General features: G+C 49.7%; 10 protein-coding genes across 10 annotated transcripts; 7 read left to right on the top strand and 3 right to left on the bottom strand.

Annotated features, from left to right (window-relative positions):
* Nucleotides 1-205: 205 nt before the first annotated feature.
* DEU56DRAFT_789386 (uncharacterized protein) lies at nt 206-3,056 on the top strand. The gene is made up of 9 exons (XM_041352532.1): nt 206-664; nt 722-1,056; nt 1,109-1,202; nt 1,253-1,388; nt 1,437-1,501; nt 1,551-1,640; nt 1,693-2,312; nt 2,375-2,682; nt 2,785-3,056. The coding sequence occupies exons 1-9, from the start codon at nt 334-336 to the stop codon at nt 2,942-2,944; spliced, it is 2,139 nt and encodes a 712-aa protein (XP_041211024.1). The 5' UTR covers nt 206-333; the 3' UTR covers nt 2,945-3,056.
* Nucleotides 3,057-3,618: 562 nt separating this feature from the next.
* Nucleotides 3,619-6,053, top strand: DEU56DRAFT_789380 (general substrate transporter). The gene is made up of 11 exons (XM_041352531.1): nt 3,619-3,815; nt 3,872-3,898; nt 3,955-4,032; nt 4,097-4,126; nt 4,182-4,346; nt 4,400-4,707; nt 4,758-4,982; nt 5,036-5,136; nt 5,193-5,330; nt 5,389-5,863; nt 5,915-6,053. The coding sequence occupies exons 1-10, from the start codon at nt 3,804-3,806 to the stop codon at nt 5,850-5,852; spliced, it is 1,548 nt and encodes a 515-aa protein (XP_041211023.1). The 5' UTR covers nt 3,619-3,803; the 3' UTR covers nt 5,853-5,863; nt 5,915-6,053.
* Nucleotides 6,054-6,946: 893 nt separating this feature from the next.
* DEU56DRAFT_732315 (membrane bound O-acyl transferase family-domain-containing protein) lies at nt 6,947-8,353 on the top strand (the record flags this gene model as incomplete). Its single annotated transcript, XM_041348263.1, has 4 exons — nt 6,947-7,324; nt 7,381-7,718; nt 7,776-7,803; nt 7,862-8,353. 4 exons carry the CDS (start codon nt 6,947-6,949, stop codon nt 8,351-8,353), a joined length of 1,236 nt encoding a protein of 411 aa, XP_041211022.1.
* Nucleotides 8,354-8,662: 309 nt separating this feature from the next.
* DEU56DRAFT_196607 (uncharacterized protein) lies at nt 8,663-9,943 on the top strand. The gene has a single exon (XM_041345022.1). It carries the CDS (start codon nt 8,979-8,981, stop codon nt 9,654-9,656), a length of 678 nt encoding a protein of 225 aa, XP_041211021.1. The 5' UTR covers nt 8,663-8,978; the 3' UTR covers nt 9,657-9,943.
* Nucleotides 9,944-9,950: 7 nt separating this feature from the next.
* DEU56DRAFT_883671 (general amidase) lies at nt 9,951-12,126 on the bottom strand (the record flags this gene model as incomplete). The annotated part of the gene is made up of 9 exons (XM_041356143.1): nt 9,951-10,133; nt 10,204-10,346; nt 10,398-10,715; nt 10,741-10,804; nt 10,852-11,225; nt 11,280-11,422; nt 11,474-11,586; nt 11,646-11,805; nt 11,863-12,126. The coding sequence occupies 9 exons, from the start codon at nt 12,124-12,126 to the stop codon at nt 10,012-10,014; spliced, it is 1,701 nt and encodes a 566-aa protein (XP_041211020.1). The 3' UTR covers nt 9,951-10,011.
* A 1,292-nt stretch (nt 12,127-13,418) lies between these two features.
* DEU56DRAFT_789356 (uncharacterized protein) lies at nt 13,419-15,518 on the top strand. Its single transcript, XM_041352530.1, has 4 exons — nt 13,419-13,710; nt 13,763-13,991; nt 14,041-14,449; nt 14,501-15,518. Exons 1-4 carry the CDS (start codon nt 13,687-13,689, stop codon nt 15,369-15,371), a joined length of 1,533 nt encoding a protein of 510 aa, XP_041211019.1. The 5' UTR covers nt 13,419-13,686; the 3' UTR covers nt 15,372-15,518.
* On the bottom strand, nt 15,519-16,095 carry DEU56DRAFT_789354 (uncharacterized protein; the record flags this gene model as incomplete). Its single annotated transcript, XM_041352529.1, has 2 exons — nt 16,021-16,095; nt 15,519-15,957 (listed from the first exon to the last, which is right to left on the bottom strand). Exon 2 carries the CDS (start codon nt 15,735-15,737, stop codon nt 15,522-15,524), a length of 216 nt encoding a protein of 71 aa, XP_041211018.1. The 5' UTR covers nt 15,738-15,957; nt 16,021-16,095.
* On the top strand, nt 15,839-17,695 carry DEU56DRAFT_196691 (P-loop containing nucleoside triphosphate hydrolase protein). Its single transcript, XM_041345023.1, has 4 exons — nt 15,839-15,957; nt 16,021-16,255; nt 16,305-16,710; nt 16,770-17,695. Exons 1-4 carry the CDS (start codon nt 15,940-15,942, stop codon nt 17,557-17,559), a joined length of 1,449 nt encoding a protein of 482 aa, XP_041211017.1. The 5' UTR covers nt 15,839-15,939; the 3' UTR covers nt 17,560-17,695.
* An 8-nt stretch (nt 17,696-17,703) lies between these two features.
* DEU56DRAFT_789348 (kinase-like domain-containing protein) lies at nt 17,704-21,270 on the bottom strand. The gene is made up of 7 exons (XM_041352528.1): nt 19,753-21,270; nt 19,529-19,698; nt 19,326-19,480; nt 19,036-19,277; nt 18,785-18,982; nt 18,602-18,730; nt 17,704-18,547 (listed from the first exon to the last, which is right to left on the bottom strand). Exons 1-7 carry the CDS (start codon nt 21,168-21,170, stop codon nt 17,989-17,991), a joined length of 2,871 nt encoding a protein of 956 aa, XP_041211016.1. The 5' UTR covers nt 21,171-21,270; the 3' UTR covers nt 17,704-17,988.
* Nucleotides 21,271-21,289: 19 nt separating this feature from the next.
* On the top strand, nt 21,290-23,061 carry DEU56DRAFT_789343 (uncharacterized protein; the record flags this gene model as incomplete). Its single annotated transcript, XM_041352527.1, has 7 exons — nt 21,290-21,467; nt 21,517-21,562; nt 21,615-21,757; nt 21,808-22,203; nt 22,255-22,289; nt 22,336-22,575; nt 22,626-23,061. Coding segments are annotated over 7 exons (1,177 nt in total), but the record flags the coding sequence as incomplete, so codon positions are not given.
* Between the last annotated feature and the right edge of the window lie 451 nt (nt 23,062-23,512).

Genomic DNA, 23,512 nt, shown 5'->3' with positions numbered 1-23,512 from the left:
GATGTGACAGCGAGGGCAGGTAGAGGACAGGTTGTGAGTATGGAGATGGGGTGAAGTCAAGGATACAAGTACTAAAAGTTTACGTAGTCGAGCGTTGACGTTGAGGCCGAATTCTCGCTTCAAATCTCTCCGCGAATTTTGTTTGATTTTCGCATGCGAGCTCTCTTGCGCTCTGTGCAGCGAATTCCCTGTAGAATAAAAGCTGTCCGAGGTGACTTGCTTCTGACTCGGATCACGTATGATCCCAATCTTATCGAGTCATACTACCCAAACCGCGCTCAATTGGCCAAAAGGTCCTTAACCACCATTTCTCGAAATTCCACATCTACAACCATGAGCTCTCTGGAATCTATCACCCAGTCTCTTGCTGGTCTATCAATCACTCCGTCCGCCAGCATCACGCATGCTGAAACAAATTCCCCGGCATCATGGCGAGAAACGCTACTTGCGACCTCATCTGCCCCCAAATCATTCGAGCTGATCAAAACCCTCGTCTACAAACCGAAGACTGCAAAATCTGCAATTCCGGTCCCTGTCATCGTCATTGCCCGCGACGAGACCGAGACAAGCTCATCGGCGCTCGGGAAGAAGCTTAACTTGAAGGATCTGAGGTTGGCATCAGAGGATCTACTCGCTGATTTTTTCGCGCTCGATAAGAACTCTTGTACGTTTTTCCCCCTTATGACGCGGCGTAACCAATCTGATCTACGTGGACCATCAGTGTCGCTGCTTTCATTGACCAGCGAGACGTTCCCAAAAGTTGTCACTGTGATCGATGCGTCGATCACGTCCTCCTCATCAACGTTCGCGTTGCACGCACTGTCCTCGAGCGCAACTATCTTTCTGTCCGGACAGGATATCCTGTCTTACCTCCAAAAACTCGAGACCGACGACTTGAAAGTCCAAGAAATCGACTTCACTTCCCTAAAGTCTGACGTCGCCGCGGCTCCTTCAAAACCTGCTGCAAAAGAGAAAGAGGTCGCGAAAATCGATGGCGCCGTTCAGATTGCCATCGGAGTCAAGAAGGAAGTTGATTTCTCTACGTGGTATCAGAGTGTAGGTTCCTTTATCAGACTTTTCCGATCTAGGACTCACTTGCGTGTTCTAGGTCTTAATAAAAGCAGATATGCTCGAGTACTACAGTGTTAGTGGGTGTTATATATTGAGGCCGTGGTCGTACAGTATCTGGGAGGAGATCCAAGGTGCGCAATCTAGTTTCTCGACTGGTACCGAATACTAAGGTGTATTATAGACTGGTTCAACAAGAAAATCAAGGCAATGGGCGTTCAGAATGTGTACTTCCCTATGCTCGTGTCGCAGAAGGTGCTCGAACGCGAGAAGGATCACATCGAGGGTTTCTCTCCGGAAGTCGCATGGGTCACGAGAGCGTAAGTGCATCAACGAGCTGATAGACTCACATATTAATCATCTGACAGTGGGAGCTCTGATCTGGAGGAGCCGGTAGCCATTCGTCCGACATCTGAGACTGTTATGTATCCCTGTAAGGCCATGTCTCGTCATAGCGAGGGCATCTGACTCATTACTCGTAGACTATGCCAAATGGATCAAGAGTCATCGAGACTTGCCCCTGAAATTGAACCAATGGAACAACGTCGTTCGTTGGGAGTTCAAACATCCGCGTGAGTCCTTGCGCTTTAACACTCCCGGTTTATTGTTTATAGTTTTATCTAGAACCGTTCCTCCGTACTCGCGAGTTCCTGTGGCAAGAGGGCCATACTGCCCACCTTACCAAGGCTGAGGCCGACAAGGAGGTCCGAGAGATCCTCGACTTGTACCGCCGTGTATATGAAGAACTCCTTGCCGTCCCTGTCATTCCTGGCATCAAGTCCGAGAAGGAGAAGTTTGCTGGCGCCCTCTATACTACCACGATCGAAGGCTTTGTTCCTTCCTCGGGCCGTGGTATTCAGGCTGCTACTTCGCACTGCTTGGGTCAGAACTTTTCGCGTCCGGAAATGTTTAACATCGTGGTCGAGGACCCGAACGATCCCTCCGGCCAAGGCAAAACCTTTGCATGGCAAAACTCGTGGGGATTGTCGACGCGGACAATTGGAGTGATGACTATGGTACACGGTGACAACCAAGGCTTGGTTCTTCCTCCGCGAGTCGCATCTATCCAGGCTATCGTCGTTCCGTGTGGTGTCACAGCAAAGACGAGTGACGAAGACAGAGCCAAAATTAACAATGCCTGCGACGACCTCGCAAAATCTCTGATAGATGGGGGTATCCGGGCAAAGGCAGATCTTAGAGAGGGCTATACCCCCGGATATAAATTCAACGACTGGGAACAAAAGGTTCGTTCACGATCGGCTGCCACTGCTCACCTCTGCTGACATGTGCCCCGTTCCCTGATTAGGGTGTCCCGCTTCGTCTGGAGATAGGGCCGAATGACCTCGCGAAGCAGCAGACGCTGACCGTGCGCCGCGATACCGGTGCAAAGATCCCCGTTGCTCTTGCTGACCTTGCCACCACAATCCCGACGATGCTTGAGACTATCCAAAGCGACATGTTCCAGCGTGCTCTCGCTGAGTACAATGCTCACGTAAAAGAAGTCACACGATGGGAGGACTTTGTCCCCACGCTGGACAGCAAGTGCATAGCCGTCATTCCGTGGTGCGAGCGTGAAGCATGTGAGGATGACATCAAGGAGCGAAGCGGTAGAGCGTGAGTGTTTTATGCAGTCTCTGATCCGGACAGCTATGTTTTTTTGATCTCTTGGGAACCTCGGGGATTTACAACGATAACTGACATTATATTTTTGAACAGTGCAGAACCGCAGGACGAGCGCGCCCCGTCAGCCGGAGCCAAATCACTTGCCATTCCGTTCGAACAGGAGCGATGGTCTCCCATCAAGCAGGGTGAAACGAAATGTGTTGCCTGTGGACAGGATGCGAAGCGTTGGACCATGTTTGGGAGATCGTATTAGAAGGCAATTTGAATATATAGGGCTTGTTTTATCGTTGGAGTACATGAGAATGGAATTGCGCGAAGACATTTCTGTGTTCTTTGATTTCTTACAAATGTCAGTTGATCTATACATATTCACAATTGAGTCAGTGATCTGAGCCGGCGGTTACGCTGGACAATCGCTGGTGGTAAACTCGTTTTTACATGCCATTTATCCTTGAGAAATCGGGAAGCAATGACCGGTTTACTAAGTACTTTGCTTCCTATGTCCAAATTTTAAATATACAATTCTTATTTTACATGGGAAGCCAGCACAAGGAATAAAATTTTCAACCTGAGTTCCGAAGTGAGGCCGAGATGTGACTAGATGTGAGTCGTTAGTTTGGAGCCAGCGTGTCTCCCTAGATTTGGGACCAGGGGCACACTTAACTCCATTCCATCAATCCATCAAAACGCGCTAGCTGTTGTACTTTGTTACATTGTTCGGCTCGCCCCGCATTCTCCGCGTTTCATTGCAATATTGCGGGCGAACGGGCGGACTTGATTCGGCCCAGTTTACTTATACAAATGGTTCCGTGATATCGAATGCCCTATGATACATGCCATACGGTGTTGTGGCCAAATCCGTACATTGAGCGCTGGCCTGGTTCTCTGAGTTCACGCTTAATGACAAGTTGCCTTGACAGGTGACTACATGTTTGATGGCGTTAGCATTATTACGGTCTCATGACTCACGTTCCAATTTTTGCCCGTTCAAATTGAGCCCCACAAGATCCATGCGGTCGGTGCCCTGATGCTGCATATAATAACGCAGCCCTGGGTCCCGAAGTACCTCAAGTGATTCCCTTCTTCACTTGTCCACACCCCCATCCGTCACTATGGGCAAAGGTGTAAGTTGCACTTTGTTTCGATCCCTTGACTATTGAGTGCTGAATATGTTCAACAGTATAGCGCACGTATTGCCTCGAATCCAGTGAGTAGCACAACAAGTGTTCATCCTTGGACGCATTCTGATATTTTTGATGATAGTATATCGTCGGTACATTCGCATGTATCGGTGGAGGCCTCTTCGGTCTGGATATATCTTCCATGTCCGCAGTGTTGAATGTGAGCCCATGATCATCCACGCCTGATTTCATTTCGACGATGTTAATGCATGATACCTGGACAGAACCCCGCTTACGCGAACACTTTCAACAATGTATGTTTGATTTATCGATAACCTCTTGCATGTGATTTATGTGAATTTCGTGTAGCCTACTGCCAATGCACAGGGTGCTATCGTTGCTTCTATGCCCGCTGGGTCCCTCGTTGGAGCCCTTTCTGTCACCTACCTTGGTGACAAGCTTGGGCGTAAAAAGACGATCATCCTTGCTGGTCTTTTCTGGGTCATTGGCTCTATTCTCCAGTGCGCGTCAGTCGTGAGTGTATCATCCTATCATACCATTGTTTCGCTGTTAAGATGCCGCTTTAGAACCGTGGCATGCTCGTGGTTGGCCGTGTCATATCTGGTTACTCCGTCGGCATATCTTCTACCGTTGTCCCTGTCTATCAATCCGAGATCGCTGCACCTGCTATCCGTGGTCGCCTGGTTTCCTTCCAACAATGGTCTATCACTTGGGGTATCTTGCTTCAGTACTTTGTTCAGTTCGGTTGTTCGTACATGAACGGCGCTGCTTCATTCCGTATCCCATGGGGTCTCCAGATGATCCCCGCTATTGTTCTTTCTCTCGGTATGCTCCTATTCCCCGAATCTCCCCGTTGGCTCGTCGATCATAACCGGTGCGCGTCCTTTTGAAATATACTAATCATCAATCTCATACTTCTTACAGCGAGGAAGAGGCTTTGGAGATTCTTGCTGATCTCCACGGCGGAGGCAACCAGCAGGATGAGCTCGTCGTTCTCGAGTTCGAGGAAATTAAGCAACAGGTTTACTTCGAGCGAACTGAAGGCGCCAAGGCCTGGTCAGATCTCCTCAAGCCTGGTGTGGCGCGCCGTGTCGTCCTTGGCTCCAGTCTCCAGATGTGGTCTCAGCTTACTGGTATGAATGTTATGATGTGAGTCCCTCTCCGGCCTTTGGTCACTCGCTTCGTATTCACACCCAAAACAGGTACTATGTCGTCTACGTCTTCGAGGGTGCTGGTCTTACTGGTCGTCGCGCGAATCTTATTGCAGACTCTGTACAATATGTCCTTAACGTCGCCTTCACTGGTAAGATCGATTCACTTTAATTGGTGACAATGATTGTGATGACCTTGGAATTTTAGTTCCTGCGATCATTTACATCGACAGATGGGGACGCCGCCCGATGATTATGTACGGCTGTCTCATCATGGGTTTCTGGCTCTACCTTGTCGGTGGTCTCCAGGCCCGCTTCGGCCAATGGGGAACTCTCAATGGTGCTTGTAAGTTCAACGTTGAACTCCTTAACTCTCTGTGATGCCTACCTTTTTCCTTAATCAGCTGCATGGGTCGTAATCAACAATCCCGCTGCCACAAGAGCCATAATTGTGTGCTCCTACTGCTTCGTATCTTCCTTCGCCATTACGATGGGTCCCGCCTCCTGGACCTACCCTGCTGAGATCTTCCCCATGCGTGTACGGGCCAAGGCCGTCTCCCTCTCCACAGCCACGAACTGGCTGTTCAACTTCGCTTTAGCTTGGGCTGCACCTCCTATGTTGACCTACATCCAGTGGAAGACATACTTCGTGTTCGGGACGTTCAACTTCGCAGCCTGCATCCATTTCTTCTTCTGCTTCCCCGAGACCGCACAGCGCTCGCTGGAGGAGATCGAGGACGTGTTCGCACAGGGCCACGAGTACAGCGCCTGGGCTGTGTCGAGGTCCGTGGGCAAGAAGGACTTGGCAGAAGTACTTGCACAACAGAAGATAGACGACAAGGAGTCGCTTGAAAAGGGTGATGCCTAAGGGGGGCGAAGGCACGTTTTCAAGCTTTGTTCATTTTTCTGGCTCTTGGTGACGTTTAATAGTTTACTGTATTTGTTACGCACTGCTATTAGCATGAGCATTTAGCATCACAATCAATTCACGATGAAATTACGCGTATGCGGGAATCTCAATTTTCAGTTGCACACATTGACAGTACGCAATGGTTTATCACAAGCAAAAGTTTGCGCAAGTGCATTTCACATGTTGTTCCTCCACATGCATGTTCCTCCACATTTATCTTGGCGTCCGTTGACCGCACATTCAAATCTTCCAGACCAGGCTATGTACTACTTGCATGCTGCGTGCGTACCTATCATTCCAGACTTTTGACCCGGCCGCCAAAAAACCTCGCTGGATTATCCATCACCCACCCGCTGTCAACTTGATTGCCGCTCAAGAGCGCTCAAGTTGAAACCCACCCTCCTATTTCCAGCGACATTTCCGCATGGTGACCAGCACTGCATATAGACCAGTAAAGGCGTTATTTCTATCTTGTGATTAAGTTAGTCATGGCACTAGCCCCATGATGCATGGATTCGATGATGTTGGTAATTTCAAGCTTCAAGGGCTCACACTGGCTGTCAGTGAGTACTTTTGTCTCTTGAAATTAATTATGATCACCATACGGATCGTTCGCATACTGGCAAGTTCGCACATCTGAGGCCGCTTCAACATTAACATTTGACCATCTAAATGTCCGTCTTGCTCGCAGTTTTCTCCTCGCGATCTCGGACATGCAAGCCCGCGTCAGCTCAAGGAGGTGATACCAGACCGTATCCGGGCCAATACTATGTACTCTCACCATGTCAAACTCGCGGTATTGTGATTAGAGCGATACGAGTTATGGGTCGAAAATCCAAGGAACAAGAACATCGAAGAGTCAGGGAGACGTAATAGCGACGATGATATGGCATTGCAATTACAATTCACTTCCAAGGAACTCCGGGTAAAGTTGTTGGATCACTGATGGAGGATGGTGCCCGTCCTGGATTCCTGGAGATGAGTTTCTCCGGTTAGTATACAGTATGATGGTACATCAACACCCTCTCGTCCGATATCCAACCTATCGAAAAATGCGTGTGACGCCTTACATTATTATCATACAACTCCCCTTGATCACCTTACAGATTTTGCTCCTCCTCAACCCATCACCTCCATGGAACTTATTTGGTGCCCTCGCCCTCGCCTTGATTTGCTCACTCATTATCAGCCCGAGCGTGTTTGTGAGCTTGAACATTGACACTGGCATTGGCTACGTAGACTATATGCTAGGGTCCACCATCGCGTGCTATGCCATGAACAGCTTTTATTTGCTCTTGCTGGGGAGGCCATTGGAGAATTTCACAATTGAAGACAAGGGGAACGAAAAAGTGCACAAAAGTTGGTGGAAAAGGATTCTTCACGTCGCGCATGTCATGCAATCCCCGCGGGGGGTCGGATGGAACTATCAGGTACGTGGTTTACAATCTCTGCAGTTAGACTGGCTCACCCCATTCTTGATTGCTAGGTGAAAAACGTTCCTGCTGCCCCACGACAACCCAGACACTTGTTCGTCCTCAGCTCCACCTTGCGTGCTGTCTGCCACGCAATCCTCTTCGAAGTCGCGAGGCTGTATGTTTGGTACAACCCTGCGTTTTCATCGCCCACGGTCGAGATTCAGACGCGAAGCTATGTTGCGCGGTGTGCTGACACCACTGCATTCATCGGGCTGACATACTGGGGCTTGAATGCTGGCTACTTCGCAATAGCAGCGGGGAGTGTTGCGCTCGGATTGAACGAGCCGAGAATGTGGCCTGACTTGTTTGGGTCTTGGCGAGATGCGTATACTATTCGGCGAGCTTGGGGGTAAGTGAACATGTACTGAGCAGCTTGTTTTTTCGGTTTTCCTGATATTCTATATAGGAGGACGTGGCATCAGACCTTGAAATGGGTGAGCGCGCTTGACCAAGTCTGCACGTATCTTGGCTGAAAACGTGTATTCGTGCTAGTTCCTCGCCCCTCTTGGTAAAGCGACATCGTCTGTCCTTGGGTTCAAGCGCGGTACATCAGGATCATCGTACGCACAGATTTACGTTGCGTTCCTATTCTCGGGCCTCGTACATACAGGAGGGGACATTGCGCTCTCCGGATCTTCCACCTCCGCTGCACCACGGCCGTTTTTCTCGCTGCCATTTTTTCTCTCGCAAGCAGTCGTTATCACCCTTGAAGACGCGTTCATCCGGATCGCAAGACGCCTGGGAGTCAAGGATAGCATATGGACGCGAGCCTTGGGGTTTGTCTGGGTCGCGGTATGGTTTGGTTTGTGTGTGCCCCAATTTGTCGAGAACATGATCAGGGCGGGTGGTGGGATAAGGAAGTCTGCCAGCGGAATGGGTGGGAATGACTTGGGCCCCAATTTGGTGCAAACCGCGATGGTTGGATTATTTGGATTTGATATCGGGGAGTTTGCTGAGTCATGGTTTGCCAAGGGCATGAACTGAGACAAAAGACAGGGTTCGTGACACAACCTCGTTTACTGCTTACCTTTCTGAACGACGAACTCACCTGGACTCATCCGTAATGGTCTTACTGGCACTTGGAAGGGCGAATGTTGACATATGGTGAGCTGGATACACGTGGATAGTACTGACTCCGACTCGCATCATGATCAGATACTTGTTGTGATTGCGTGCCTGGGCCTCAAGTTGTGGGTTCAATTATACCAGACGAGATAAAACTCTTGTGATCCATCACTAGCCCAGAGCCCAGAGCCATCACTTGCAATCTCCTGCAGCGAGGTGAGTTTGCCCAATGCGAGTCCACCACTAGAGGTATTGCCATGGCAGAATGTATCAGAAGTCAGAATAACGCGACATTTTGATCAATCACGAGAGGTTCGTTATGTTGGCATTAATGACTCGACTCGGCCGCTGTCTTTGCCACCCGCATTAAGACCACCCACCAAGATCTCATCAACAGACTTTGGCACAGGCAGCATCGACCGCCATTTCAATACACACTACAGCAAGTCGGCAACTAATTTGTTTTGGGCTTTGCGAGATCCGATTTTGAGGGTAAGTGGACATGTTGGAAGCTCATCTGTTTCGATTATCTATGTAGGAGGACATGGCACGGGCACCGTGGCGTCGTCTGCCCGTGGTTCAAGCCCAGCACATCAGGGCCATTATACATACTCTTCATTTCGATTTTCCTGCTTCCTATCAACTCGTACTTACAGGACGGAATACTAGTATCGCACTTCCCAGCTTCTACCTCCGCTGCATCACGGCCATTCCTCGCGATGCCATTCTTTCTCTCACAAGCAGCGGGAAGATAAGGCCGTCTACGGTCGAGAGCGGATGGCGTGTTTGTAATTTGATATCGGAGAGTGTGCTGAATCTTGGTTTGGTCGTGAGCGGAGATTTGAAGGACAATGGTTATGGCATCATTGGCATGCCATATGGATATCTGAACGTTATCTCATCAAGCCAACATCAAGCGGAAGATAAAAGGCAGTGCGTCTATCCTCGTGGATCTGCTGTGTATAATGAAATGCGGATTTCTCCGCGTACGGTATCCCGACACGGGAGGAGCATGGATGGTCGAGGCGGTGTGTTCCATACTAATATGTTCGCATTTATTGAGCAGCATGTCCAATTCCAATCTTCATTTAGCGCTATGAATATGCACGTACATGTGATTCTGGGGTATTTCCGTCACTGGTACCTATATTCTCTGACTTCAATGGAACGACTGTCTTCCTTCTTTTGTGAGGAGACAGTACTAGTTTTGTCCCCGCGATGACATGATCAATGGAGGTTATTAAATTTCCAGCTGTACTTACCACGTTCAAGATAGTGGCGTACGGCAATTTTGTCATGGACTTACCGTTGACAACAGTGAACACGGTGATCATCAGCAGTCTGAGGGAGGCCGCGGGGCAGGAGAAGCTGGAGCAGGACGACGACGAGCTAGATGGTATGGGATCCGAAGGTGTGTATCCGCTTATGATGTTCCATGTGCACGGGCCCACAAAATATGTTGAGGTTAACATGCGTGGATTGTTCCGAGGGTTCCGTTCAACAGTGGCAATGTACACGATTTATTCGTCATGAATTCATAACCAGTATTTCTGCGTTTCGATAGGTTTACATTGGATTTACTTGGCAGCTGCAACCGCTGCATCGACAATTTCTGTCATTCTTATAACCGCCTCTTCTTCCAAAGTCCGACCGACAAGTTGCAAACAAACAGGGGCATTCTTGAATTTCTCCGGATCGTCTGAATCATCGATGACAAGGCATCAGATATCAAGTACAGAGAGGTCGTTCAGTGCTGGCACCATACTCACACATTTCGTAGATGTCCTTATCGAAGTCGTCGTAGAAACCATGAGGGGGCGCCTTGCCATCGAGAGTGGAGTCGACAGTTGTCACAGGGAAAACGGCAGCGGGATAGTCGAGCGCATTCCAAACGATGGTGTAGTCGACGTACCTGCCCATTGCCTCTCATTGACCTGAGCTCAACATTTCGCAATTACAGGACACTGACCTGTTCTTCCCATGGGGAGTTGCCACAAACGGTGCGGCCGGACAGATGATGGCGTCGACAGGCCGTCCTGTCCCAGTCTCTGACACAGTTGCTTCCCAGTGGTCTAAATATTCCATCCGGATATTTTGACGCAGCTTCTGCACTTGCCAGAGCTGGTATACGGTCAGACCATCATTCTGCGGACGGAAAGTTGCTACAGCAGTATCTGCGTCGTCCAGTTCCATTGTGGTGATTAATGGCTCCCCTGTGACAGAGGTCGTGATCATGAATTCCTCGGCAGAAGCAGCGTTCATGATGCCTCGCTGCATGGTGCTACTGAGTCAATAGACAGGCACACTAAAAGATATTGCTTGCCGTTATATCTCCAAGCTCTCTGTGCTTGATGGGTTTCCAGTCAACGACTACAATTAATTGAGCACATTTTAGAAGAGGAGCTGACGATAAAAACCTTTGTGGCCCGCCTTCTGGAGAGCTGCTTTAGTGATTTCCAGAGCCCTCCTGATAGGTGGGTGGGGAACAACGACACCATTGTCCCACATGATTGCAAAGCACAAATCCTTGCCAAAGCCATGGTCCGCAAGATTGTACTCGTCCTCGTCCCATTTCTTCCGAACCACAAGAGGATCTTTGAGCCATGGTTTAGCGTTCACGACAGCTTTCATGAAAGCTTTGACCCCGACGACGCTGTTCGTCATGGGACCAAGCACGGGGACAAGCGAGTCTTGGCCCTCAAGTGTGCCGCGGGTACCAGAGTACGGTACACGCCCGTATGACGGTTTCAGGCCGTATAAGCCACAGAATGCAGAGGGGATACGAATAGAGCTATCAGGAGGCCGTCAGAAGGCCATCATTGACATTTCTTAATCCCTTTCATACCCTCCGAGATCAGAACCAACTCCCAGTGGGCTTCCTTTGAGGGCGATCAATGCACCCTCTCCTCCTGATGACCCACCCGAGGTCAGGGAGCGGTTGTATGGGTTAGTTGTCCGGCCGAAGACATAATTGAAGGATTCTGGCCACTGAAGATGCTGCTAGCACACGAGTAACACCCATCTGGAGAGTGCGCTCACCGCAAGTGTCTGCGGAACGTTAGTGCGAACAAATGGCACGGCTCCGCACTCAATTAGAACGTCGACCAACACTGCGTTTTTATCTGCGTACTGCCCAATCAACGAAGCATACCCTAAGACATGGTGAATCACAGTGCGTCAGGCCTACTAGTACGCCAGGATTGTTACTTACCAATAGTGGTTTCCAGTCCCTTGATACATAGTTGGTCCTTCAGAGAAATTGGCAGGCCGTGAAGGGGACCAACGACCTTCCCTGTCTTCTTCAAGTGATCATCAAGTTCGGCCGCTCGGGCTAACGCACGATCAACAAATATTTCTGTCAAGCAATGGACCTCGTTGGCCGGTTAACACAATATCGTCAAGCAAAGTTGCCTCGCAATTCCGCTTACAAGTTGATGGGCAATAATGGCCCTCTTGGAGAACGCAGTGGTCACATCTACGGCTGTCCATTCCGCACGTGCAAGTTTCTCTAACAAAACCTGCACTGAAGTATTGGTGATCTCAATTTCTCTTGCGTTTAGAAGGCCACACGTCTCTGGAAATTCAGTCACGTCCAGAGTAGAGTCTGGAGGTGGAGTCACAATCCACTCCTGTGGAATGGATTCTAGCTGCCTTTGCTTCTTCTCTGCGACTAGAGCAGTCCAGTGCGGCATGTCGGTGGGAATGTAATTGAACGTAGGTGGTCCAAATAGAAGGAAAAGAGTCGTTCCCTCTTTATCATTGATAAGTAAACAATTAAGTAGAGCTGAATCCTGGGTAGTACACATAGACAAACAAGTATACGTACATGCATTATTATGGTTGACCCTGACTCCAGACGGTGATCAGACGCCGCCGAAGTCAACATGATGCGGTCGCTCGTATCATCTGACCTACGCCCCGGCACATGTCTCTTGTCTGATGTTAAATGCTGCATGAAGTATTATTTGGGTCATGTCATCTCAAGCCTCATCTTGAGCCTAATGTACCAAATTCAATGGAACGATAGACCTACCATTGAAGAAAGGCTTGTATATATGTCGGAAACTAGTGCTCAGAGAGTTTATAGGGGTAGGCAAGGGGGTAGGATGGGTGCATTTAATGCGCACCAAATAGAGCCAAATACTTGTGGTGGAACACGCAAGTGAAGCGCGATCGTCACACCTTGGCGAAATAAGTTGGCTAATGCACATGTGCAATCTTGGTTGGAATTGTCTTACACACGTAAGTACTTGCGTTGGTGAGGCAGCGCTCGAATGTTGTGAGGTCGCGAGCTGGATGTCTGAATGGCCTGTATTGAAGTCATTGAAAAACGATAGATTACAAAATCACATTCCTGCATACCATTCCAACGAACATTCAAATTCTATCTTTAACCGAAGAACCGTGCGGGAGCCAACGCGACACCTGTTAATACAATTTTGAAAAGGGCTTTCACACACCTCTCTAAGTGCTCAGTCTTCTCTCCGCCGACTTGTTGCACACCACAGATATCCGTGCGATAAATTGACCCTGCAGTACTGCAGGTGACTGTGATAATTATTTTCTCGAAGATTGCAGTGTACACGACTCACCAACTCCACTCGGACAAGATGACGCATTGAATGAAACGCCTACAAATTTGCTCACCATTCACCATCCCAATTACTCATCAGCATCTGTACGTGTTCACCAATCTCCGTGTATTCTCATATAGCCTCATACACCCCTCTTAGACTTGTCTCGTTCTGGAACAATTCTGGAACATGCAAGCCGTTGCCCACAAGATCTACATCGCGTCTCGAGCTCCCAACTTGAAAAGCCTCGTCGCATCACCGCGTTAGATTTTGAGCCGATTCAACAATTCGAGGGCCAGGGAGGAAAGTACTGAAGAGGCGACATCGTAGCAGTTGACTGCGCGACAGGAGACAGAGACTGATGGCACGTAATAGCAAACCACACGTGCACCGCGTAAGGGTTAGTCAGCTTGCCCTGGCCGGCACCTGTGCAGTGACCTACATGTAGTAACCGCCGCAACGCTCATGCGTTGGAGTCGACATTTCAAGGTTTAAATCGGTGTTGAAGCTAAGCTTCACACCTCTTTACACGTGGAACATGCTGAAACCATGTGTCTGGCCGATCTTCAGTGAATCTGGCGCCTGGCCGCCCTAATAAAAAATTGGGGGTTGCATGAAAACTAGTGACGAGCCTTTACTGGTTTTCTTCTCTCGAGTTGACTCATCTTCAAGTTTGCAATGATGTGGCCAGGATCATCTACCGTAAGTCGCGTCTAGCTCTTCCTCAGCATAAAACCTTCACACCCAAAATCAGGGTGCCGCTGGCTCCAGCCATGTCGAGGAAGCTTCACCAGATACATGCAATGTTGTCATTTTCGGAGAAACAGGAACTGGCAAAAGCTCCTTAGTCAATTTAATCATTGGGCCAGAAATCGCACCGACATCCTCCGACGCTAAAGGATGTACAGATGAAACCAAGGAGTACTTGCACGACCTTGCGATTCAAAGCAAGACCTTGAAGGTAAAGCTTTTCGATACAGCCGGTAGGTGCAGGGCGCTGCTCTTGGCGGGTGTTACTGAATTAGATAGCAGGTCTTGGTGAGGGCTCTCATGGCAAAGTCCCCGACAAGAAAGCTCGGAGACTTTTAAAGGACCTTCTTCAAAGGCTTACGCAGCAAGATGGCATCCATCTTGTCATGTACTGTGTTGATGGCAAGAAAAAGGGCACGGAAGCCATCAAAGCCCTGTGCCGCAACTACCAACTATGTATCTCCGAAGTTAAGAAAAGAGTCCCAATCGTCCTCGTCGTCACACGTTTGGAATATATAGAACCAGAAATGGAGAAATGGTGGGAGAACAACGAGCGGTTCATCTTAGAGCACGGCATGACCTTTGCTGGTCACGCATGCATCATGACACTGGCCGAAGATGCGACGCTCAAGGAGCGCCACGACCAGTCATACCTCGCCGTCCGCAAGCTTATTTGGGAGTGTCATTCGAGGTGCGGTGCTTCCAGATACCCTTTTTGCTCTATCTTTAATCTGTTGAGTAGGAACGGGCCCAGGAGGAACGGACCCAAAAGGAAGAGGAACGTTCCTAAAAGGAACTTGTTCAACAAGAGAAAAAGGACCGCGCCCCACAGAACCGAGCCCGAAAGGAACAAGCCTAAAAACATCGTGCTCTTTGGGGAGACGGAGGCAGACAAAAGTTCACTCGTCAACCTTTTGGCGGGAAAGGAGGTGGCAGTCGTGTCTCCTGACCTGCAACGTTGTACGATGCACTGGAAAGACTACAACATCGACTTCGGAGACGAGACTTACAAGGTGTTCGATACTATTGGACTTGAGGAACCGCAGCTGGCGATCAGAGAGTACCTCGAGTCTGTTGACAGCGTCTATAGGCTCATCAAGGAATTGGACCGACAAGGCGGCATTGATTTGCTTGTGTTCTGCATTCGCCCCTGCCGAATAAATGCTACGCTTTACAGCAATTACAAGCTGTTTCACGATTACCTTTGCAAGGGAAATGTTCCCATTGTTCTTGTGATCACGCACACCGAAAGAGGGATGGAGGGCTGGTGGGAGGGAGTGCAAAGTAAATTCGAATGTTATGGGATCCGGGTCGCTGGTCACGCGTGCATCTTCGTCGCTGATGGATTGGATGGCCCATACGAAACCCGTGATGACGAAGTCACGATCCGCAATCTTGTGGAGCAGTTTACTGCCAACGGGCAGAAGCCAGCATGGATAGGAGGGGACGATCTTTTTGTGTCGCTGATGCTCAAGCTGAAGGAATTACCCGCAGGGCATTTGCGTGTGAAGGGGGTGAGTATCGTCTCTCGCCTCATGAAGCGTTGCGGTACGTCTCGACGAGTCGCAAGAAGGTTGGCATATATGATTAAACAAGACCCGGTGACTACTTGACGCCTCATTTTCGCAGTCACAACAGATTTTGTTGTCGTCGATACTTAAGAATAATACTTGAAGACCGGGAGCCTATTTGTACTTATGTGGTGTGAAGGTCCGACGAAGTCTGTCGGACCTCGCGTACTTCGATATTCTCTTTTGCACATCTCAATTTACCGACTCCAAGAAGCTGAGAGCCCCAATACGTGCGTCGTGAATGGAACATCCTAAACACATGGATGTATGCAACTTGCTGAATTCATGCATCGGGTTCCATATTTCAAGCCTCAAATTCGGATCCGGTGGCAGACGCTGACTGTCAAGACCGGTTAAAGCTTGAAATGAAGACACCAGTACCACAGAAATCACAGATGCTAGTGACATGCACGGAACATGCTGCTTCCATGTGTCTGAACGGCAACCGATCTTCAAATCTGGCACCTGGACAGGCCTGGACCCCCGACGTTGTTTCTAATAATGATTCGGAGGATAGACGAAGAAACGTCCGAGGACACTTATAATGAACACGCAAGTCAAGAGGCAACTGTTTTCTCTCTCGCGTTGAGATATCTCCAAGTTCACAGCGATGTGGCCAGGACTCATCGTAAGTCTTGTCTACGTCTTCTTCAGCATCAAGTTAACTTGAAGTATTGACGCCCAAAATCAGGGTACTGCTGATTCTAACGATGCCGAAGAAATTTCATATTGCACAGACAGCTGCAATGTTGTCATTTTCGGAGAAACAGGAGCTGGCAAAAGCTCCTTGATCAATTTGATCCTTGGGTCAGAAATGGCAGAGACATCCTGCGACGCCAAGGGATGTACACCTGGAACCAAGGAGTACGTGCACGATATTGCGATTCAAAACAAGATTTTGAAGGTAAAGCTTTTCGATACAGCCGGTCAGTACAAGTTGCCACTATTGGTGGGTGTCACTGAACTATATTGCAGGTCTTAATGAGGGCTCTGAGGGCACAGTCCCCGCTGAAGAAGCCCGGAAAGTTTTGAAGAAATTTCTACAAAAGCGCATGGGGCAGGATGGCATTCATCTCCTCATATATTGTGTTCAGGGTGCAAAGCAGGGCCCGCAAGGGATGAAGGCGCTCTGCCGCAACTACAAATTATGTTCCGAAGTTACTGGACGGATTCCAATCGTCCTTGTCGTTACAGGTTTGGAAAACATGCAAGAAGAAATGGAAGATTGGTGGAAGTACAACGAGCGGTTTATCTCCGAGCACAAGATGACCTTTGCTGGCCACGCATGTATCACCACACTGCCCGGTGACGCGACGCTCAAGGAGCGCCACGACCAGTCACATCTCGCCGTCTGCAAACTCATCGAGGAGTGTAGCACAAGGTACAGAGTCTTCTGATGCTCCTCGTGCTGTACGTTTTGCTAATTTTCACATTGTCAAGTGGGAACGGGCATAAAAGCAACGGGCCTAAAAAGATCGTACTATTTGGGGAAACGGGGGCAGGCAAAAGCTCAATCGTCAACCTCATGGCGGGAAAAAAAGTGGCAGACACATCTCCTGACATGAAACGCTGTACGATGCAGTGGAAAGACCACAACATCGACTTCGATGGCAAGTCTTATACGGTGTTCGATACCGTCGGACTCGAGCAGCCGCATTTGGACGTCAGCGACTATCTCGACTCTGTCGAGAACGCCTATAGGCTCATCAAAGAATTGGACCGACAAGGCGGCATTGATCTGCTTCTGTTCTGCATTCGTGCCGGCAGAGTCACTGCTACAATCCAGAGCAATTACCGACTATTTTACGAATTCCTCTGCGAGAAGAAGGTTCCCATTGTTCTCGTGCTCACGCACCTCGAAAGAGAGCATAGGATGGAGGACTGGTGGGAGAGACAACAAAATATCTTCGAAAGATATGGAATCCAAGCCGCTGGTCACGCGTGCATCACTGCCGCTAACGGATTGGATGGCCGACATAGAGACCATTATGAAGAATCACGCGTCACGGTCCGCGAACTCGTGGAGAAGTTTACTGCCGACGAGCAGGACCCAGCGTGGATAGGAGGTCACAACCGGTTCGTGTCATTGATGCGTAAACTGAAGGACCTACTTCCAGAGCATTTGGATCTGAACTTGAGGAGGAAGGATATTGCCTCCCGCCTCATGCAGCGTTGCAGTTTGTCTTCAGACGCCGCAAGGCAGTTGGCTGATATGATTAAGCAAGTCTAGTAGAAGTAGCTACTCGACTTCCTCTTTTTCGATACCACACTCAGATTTTCTTGTACATTTTGTGCCCATTGATACGCTACACTAGGACTTTTCACTGACACACTCGCGAGCCTATTTGTATTTCAGACGACAGTTTGAATTATGCCTCCAGTCACTTCATAAAGATTTGAGATGGTTGATGTAAGGTCATACTTAATATTGATAGTCGGGTGATTAATCATGCATTACATCTGTGTTGAGGAAGTGTGCGGTGAACAGTCCAACCAAACACGTCATCTAAGTGTTCTACTCCCACCTATCTGTAACATCTGCGAAAATGGGTTGTGTTGTGTGTGTATGGCTAGAGAAAAAAATGAAAGAACACGAAAGCGCAGATCGACAAAGCACAATAGATGCGTGCGAAAAAGATGAACAAGGGGTTGGGTTGGGTTATGAATATGGTAGGCCTCCCCCGCCTGTCCCGTTGCTCCCTCCACCTGCGTGCCGTCCTCCGCCCGTCCGCCGTGGGGCACGACCACCAAACGGTGGTGGACCGGAGCCCATGGGAGCCACAGGTCGTGGCGGTAGATGAGCAGGAAGGTCCATGGCACGAGGAGCTTGACGTGGTTGGTGTATCCCACGGGGAGGATACCCAGCGCCGTGAGGTGGTGGGCGTCCGAAAGGTGGAGGCTGGTTGCCGGGATGTTGGCTACCAGGATGCCCAGGGTGCGGACCACCGGGATGAGGACCACCAGGGTGCTGACCACCAGGAGGACCAGGAGGGTGACCACCGCCTTGATGCTGCAACAAAGCAGACACAATGACAGGAGGTGGGGGACCTGGCCTGAACGCATCGCGGTGCGGCGGTCCACGAGGGTAGAACCCTTGGGGCTGGTTTGGCAAAGGGTGTGGCCTGAAGTAGCCATCGGGAGGCATAATACCTGGTGGCGGCTGGTTGTTGCGTCGCCCGCGCTTATCGAATTCGTGGGAGGCTTCGTATGACGGAAGGCTGCATGGATAGAGGGTGAAACGGAACAAGCACGAACAAATCAGCAATACTCACGTTTTGGGGTCAGCGGGGAGTGGGTCGGTCCAGAAATAATCGTGGTCAAGGGCTTGTGAGGCAGTGATACGATCCCTTGGGTTGCATGTAAGCAGCTTATCCAGGAGGTCACAGGTCTCAGGGCCAATACTTGCAAAACACAGTTAAGCATAAACTAAAAGCGTTACGCACACAAGAGCTGACCTTTCATACGCGGCTCTCAGCTTCTTGGAATAAGTCTGATTGAACCGCTTTACGCCCTCGCACCCTGGTAGGGCATCGTAATTTGGCCATGTATGCTGATTCGGAGTACCGCACAACTGCCAAATCTTCTCCAATTGGTCGATGTCCGACGATCCAGGAAGAATTGGCCTGCGCATGAACATCTCTCCGAGAACGCATCTGCAAAGCAGGAGTTCAAACAAGCTGCCCCAAAGATGTCGACAACCACAAACCCTATGCCCCAGATATCAACTTCTCCACCATACTGTCGGGCGCCGAGCAGTAGTTCTGGAGGACGGTACCACCTTGTCACGACACAGTTCGTGTACTTCTTTTCTCTCCCACGCTGATCCATAACACCATGGATAACACTCGGATCATATGCGCGCGCTAGACCGAAATCTGCTATCCGGAGCGAGCCGTTGTTATCGATGAGAAGATTGGCGGCTTTCATGTCGCGGTGTAGGATGTGATTCTGTGAATGGACGTGAGTCAAAATCGAGTAAGGAAAATGAGGACGAACACGATGCATATATTCCGTTCCTTCCAGAAGTTGCTTCATATACAATTTGATATGGCTGGGTTGTAGCTTTACGCGCTCGTTCTCCAGTAGGCCAGCGAGGTCATGGTCCATGTATGGAAACACCATGTAAACAGATAACGAGTTCTTTCCATTGCCTGGTGCATAATGTCAATGATTATGCATGACATAGTATGAGCACTTACTACGGACGACGAACATATCCAAGATATCGATTATGCATGGGTGGTTCATTGCCTTGAGAATTTTGATCTCGCGCAAGGCAGTTACGGGCATGCCCTCCTTCTCATTGTGCATAAGAATACGTTTGAGAGCCACCAGGCGCCCGCTGTGATGAACTGCTTTGTGGACCTCTCTGAGCAAGGTGAGCAGTCGCGTTCAGTAGCAGTGCAACAGGCCTGATACATACCCAAAAGTACCCTCGCCGAGTTTCGCAGTGGCGTCGTAGTCGCTTTGTTGACCACAACCAAGAAAGACGTGACCGTATGCCTCTAGCTCTTGCTTTCTTGTACGTTGCACGGGGGCACGTTTCCGCTTATGCTCCACAGGTGGTAGTCTTGGCGTCGCGTCCACTGCGGTCTCCTTCTTTTCCTTCACCGGCTCCTCATGAGCGGATGGAAGCGGAAGCGGCGACGGAGAATGGGCGTCTCTAGGTGCCGGAGGTCGTTTCAAAGGAATTGCAATCGAGATAGCTGCGTGAGGAGGTAGGGTTTCATCTTTGGGTCGTTCGGGGGTTGGGACGGGGGGTGGAGAAGAAGGCGGAGGCGGTGGTGTGTGGGAAACATGTTTGTGACTTGATGCCGTAGGTGACGGAGGGGAAGGGTCACGGTATATACCCGGGGAAACAGGACGATACTGATCGTCACGGTCATCATCTTGAGCACGAGGTGCCACAGAGCGATGGCTCCCCGTATGATAGGTATCGCGATCTGTATCACGTCCTCCTTCAGGGTGACTTGGGTGGTCCCTATCATAAGAGTCCCATGAACGTTCGCGTTCGCGACGCGGCGAGTGGCGCACGGGACGACGATAGCGGTCGTCCGTCCGCGAGTAATTTTCATTTTCCGATGGTGGCCCCCAGCGATTATGGTCATCATGACGGGCGCGTTCCCAGCCCCCATCACGCATCCTTTGATCATGTAGTCTGTCCACGCCATAGTCACGACGAGGCGGACTATAATTAACCAATGGAGAGCGACGTGATGGTAATCTGTGCTTTCCTCGGTGTGAAGAAGAAGATGAGGACGGTGAACGGGAGCGGTCAGGTGAATGAGGTGACAGTGAAGAAATATCGCGTTCCCTTCCATAGACACGACCGTCATACCTATCCCGTGCTGGGATGTATGTGTCATGAGCAGGCCTGTAAGGGTCCCGTGGAAGATCCCAGGCAGGGGGACGACGGTCGCCCTCTCTACTATAGGAAGGCTGCCAATGATCACTTATTTGAGCGCCGCTCCTTTTGCGAGATTGGTCATAGTGAAGCCTGGACCTGCCATTGCGTTGGTCATCCTCCCGTATGCGTCTCTCGTCGTCTTCGGATCTCTCATAGACCGAAGTATGCCTTCTGTCCATCATGGGACTAATTCTCTGAGTAGATGGACCAGGAGCATCTGGACCGTTTGTTTTCTTCTTGAAAGGAAACTTGACCTTAGTCTCGAACTTGGAAGGAGCTGGCTTGGGTGGCAGGGGAATTATTGTTGGGCGCGGAGAAGGTGGCGAAGAGTCATCTACTTCGCCCTCCTCTGGTGATGAAGTGGTAAGTCTCTTTGCTGGGCGTTCATGATGAGGTCTATCTGGAGCTGCCCGTTTGTTGGAAGTCTGAAGCATTACACGGTGGCGAAGAAATGAGTGCGAACACAGGAATTAAAAGCAACTCTCGGAGAAAAAGGATGGCTGACGTAATATCATTACATTTCTATGAAAGTCCGAGTCTTTGTAAGTCAAGCTATGGCGCTATCTACGGTCACCAATGACCAGATCAAGGAGATCATCGTTATTGGTGCAGGCGTCATCGGCCTCACCACAGCCTTAAAGCTCCAGGAGCAAGGCGCTTATCGTGTCACAATCGTTGCAGAGACTTTCCCCACAGATCCAAAGTCAAGCAGGTACACCAGTCACTGGGCAGTAAGTAGTTATCTCACCAGACAAGTTTGCGGCCGCTGATGATCTATAGGGTGCACACCATGTTAGCCATGCTTACGACGATCAAAGACAACGAAGTATGCTGCTTTCTGACTGCATGAACATACACGTCACACCCTAGTCATACAGAGCTTGATCAAGATACCTTCCACGCATTATGGAAGTTATCAGAACCAGGTGGTGCAGCCGAGGGTTGTTTCTTGCGGCATATCCAAACTGAATATCACGGAGACGATCTCCCTGATGCCGAATGGCTTCATTTTATGCCAGATGTATGACACAGATTCGCATTCATGGTCGCCGTTATTCTAACTCGCATCAGTTTAAATATCTAGAGAGTAACGAACTTCGTGGTCCAGCAAAGATAGGCTTCTCATTCAGCACAGTCACCATGAATACCCCAGTCTACCTTAATTGGCTTCTGTCTTCTTTCCTTGCGAAAAATGGGACCATTCTGCGCGTGTCCCTGCAGCACATCAGTCAACTTCTCGAGCGAGGAACTAGTCCGTACACGGGTGCCCGTTCGTACCGTGACGTCGATGCTATTGTCGTCTGTGCTGGTCTCGGCGCCCGGACCCTAGGAGGCGTTGAAGATAAGGACGTACATCCGATTCGCGGGCAAACCGTACTACTCAGAGCTCCTTGGATCAAGTTCGGGAGGACCATGACTGAGGCTGATGGGACGTACACTTATACGATGCCAAGAAGCAATGGCGACGTGCGCTTTCTGAGAATCATACGAGATGCGTTCTCTGACTGTTTTATATAGGTGTTATGCGGCGGCACAAGAGTACCCAATGACTGGTAGTTATCTCAAATTATCATTTCGTCAAATTCTCAGTTATTACAGGTACCCAATTCCGCGTCCTGAAATAACCGATGATATTCTTGCGCGCGCCCTGCAACTCACCCCAGAGCTTGCACCTCCACAAACGCGTGTTGACCGTGAGCCCACCGTCGAGGACCTCCGTCCCATCATTATTGAGCCAGGTTGTGGTCTGCGCCCTGGGAGAAATGGTGGCATCAGACTTGAAGTCGAGTGGGTTGACGCGCCTGCGCGAGGTAAAGTGCCTGTGGTGCATAACTACGGGTAAGTAATGTTACACTTGTCCATGCTACCCTAGTGATGCGCATATCTAGACACTCCGGGTATGGCTTCTTGTCGTCGTGGGGCTCAGCGAGCATGGCCTTGGACTTGCTAGAAGGTGCTCTCGCGACGGGCGCTCCAACACATGCAGACACAGTCGTCGACCATCCATCTGGAAATCCAGGAAACTGATGTTGTGTCTCTTGCACTAGCAATGCATAGTGAGAAGTGAATGTATAGATGTATGTATGTATAAGTGTACGAAAAACAAGCAACCAATATCTGATGTATGATCAAATGCGTACTGCATGTCCTCAGACTCGGCTGAACTCCTCTGTCGTGTGTGGGTCAGAGACTGTGATGATTAATGAATTTGCCTTCCCGTTGTCGTTATCGTTCTTCGCCGCTGTAGAATTGCACCGATCCGGAAACTCGCGAATTCTTCCCACCTTCCTTCTGCAAGCAACGTTGCAAACTTTTACAGAGTATCATTTCATAGTACCCAACTCATCCTGCGCTGTTGGGTCTGTTACCTGAGCTTGAAATGCCGAGTCGATACCTATGCTCATAGCAGAAACTATAAGTCACACACAACTGCAGTCAACGTGTTCCGTCTAGGAATGCCTGCCTATCGGACGTTCCACGTGCTTTTAACACGTTCACTGCCAAAAAGGTCTTGCGTTCTATTCATCCCTTACTACTCTTGACCTTAGCTCGGAGTCATAGTACAGAACGCTTTAACCATGACTCAAGCACCGGGGAAGACATATCTCGCTACTGTTCGGACACAGGGCCACAGGCTGCTGAAAAATACGGCCACGATTTCAAAACCTGCTAGCGTGAGTGTACTTATTCCGCTAACAGCAGAGTTTTGGTGCATGTAACAGTGAGACTACTGTTACTCGCATCACACGTGTACAGCACGAAACCCATGGCCTAC

The sequence above is a fragment of the Suillus clintonianus genome (genome assembly GCF_016758775.1).
Source record: "Suillus clintonianus strain FC179 chromosome Unknown DEU56scaffold_18, whole genome shotgun sequence".
In the NCBI taxonomy this organism is placed as follows: domain Eukaryota; kingdom Fungi; phylum Basidiomycota; class Agaricomycetes; order Boletales; family Suillaceae; genus Suillus; species Suillus clintonianus.
The sequence above is the reverse complement of the archived record's forward strand: the minus strand, read 5'-3'. Positions and strand labels throughout refer to the sequence as shown.

Bases quoted from the DNA above. Each gene is read 5' to 3' on its own strand.
- DEU56DRAFT_789386 (XM_041352532.1), top strand. From the start codon at position 334: ATGAGCTCTCTGGAATCTATCACCCAGTCTCTTGCTGGTCTATCAATC. The intron at 1,389-1,436 runs GTAAGTGCATCA...ATCATCTGACAG, and splicing joins GTCGCATGGGTCACGAGAGC to TGGGAGCTCTGATCTGGAGG. The intron at 2,313-2,374 runs GTTCGTTCACGA...TTCCCTGATTAG, and splicing joins TCAACGACTGGGAACAAAAG to GGTGTCCCGCTTCGTCTGGA.
- DEU56DRAFT_789380 (XM_041352531.1), top strand. The intron at 4,127-4,181 runs GTATGTTTGATT...AATTTCGTGTAG, and splicing joins ACGCGAACACTTTCAACAAT to CCTACTGCCAATGCACAGGG. The intron at 4,347-4,399 runs GTGAGTGTATCA...ATGCCGCTTTAG, and splicing joins TTCTCCAGTGCGCGTCAGTC to AACCGTGGCATGCTCGTGGT.
- DEU56DRAFT_196607 (XM_041345022.1), top strand. From the start codon at position 8,979: ATGGCACGGGCACCGTGGCGTCGTCTGCCCGTGGTTCAAGCCCAGCAC.
- DEU56DRAFT_789356 (XM_041352530.1), top strand. From the start codon at position 13,687: ATGATGTGGCCAGGATCATCTACC. The intron at 13,992-14,040 runs GTAGGTGCAGGG...ATTAGATAGCAG, and splicing joins AAAGCTTTTCGATACAGCCG to GTCTTGGTGAGGGCTCTCAT. The intron at 14,450-14,500 runs GTGCGGTGCTTC...TCTGTTGAGTAG, and splicing joins ATTTGGGAGTGTCATTCGAG to GAACGGGCCCAGGAGGAACG.
- DEU56DRAFT_196691 (XM_041345023.1), top strand. The intron at 16,256-16,304 runs GTCAGTACAAGT...ACTATATTGCAG, and splicing joins AAAGCTTTTCGATACAGCCG to GTCTTAATGAGGGCTCTGAG. The intron at 16,711-16,769 runs GTACAGAGTCTT...CACATTGTCAAG, and splicing joins ATCGAGGAGTGTAGCACAAG to TGGGAACGGGCATAAAAGCA.
- DEU56DRAFT_789348 (XM_041352528.1), bottom strand. From the start codon at position 21,170: ATGCTTCAGACTTCCAACAAACGGGCAGCTCCAGATAGACCTCATCAT. The intron at 18,983-19,035 runs GTTTGTGGTTGT...CCTGCTTTGCAG, and splicing joins GTTGATATCTGGGGCATAGG to ATGCGTTCTCGGAGAGATGT. The intron at 18,731-18,784 runs GTCAGCTCTTGT...GTGTTTTGCAAG, and splicing joins CTGAGAGCCGCGTATGAAAG to TATTGGCCCTGAGACCTGTG.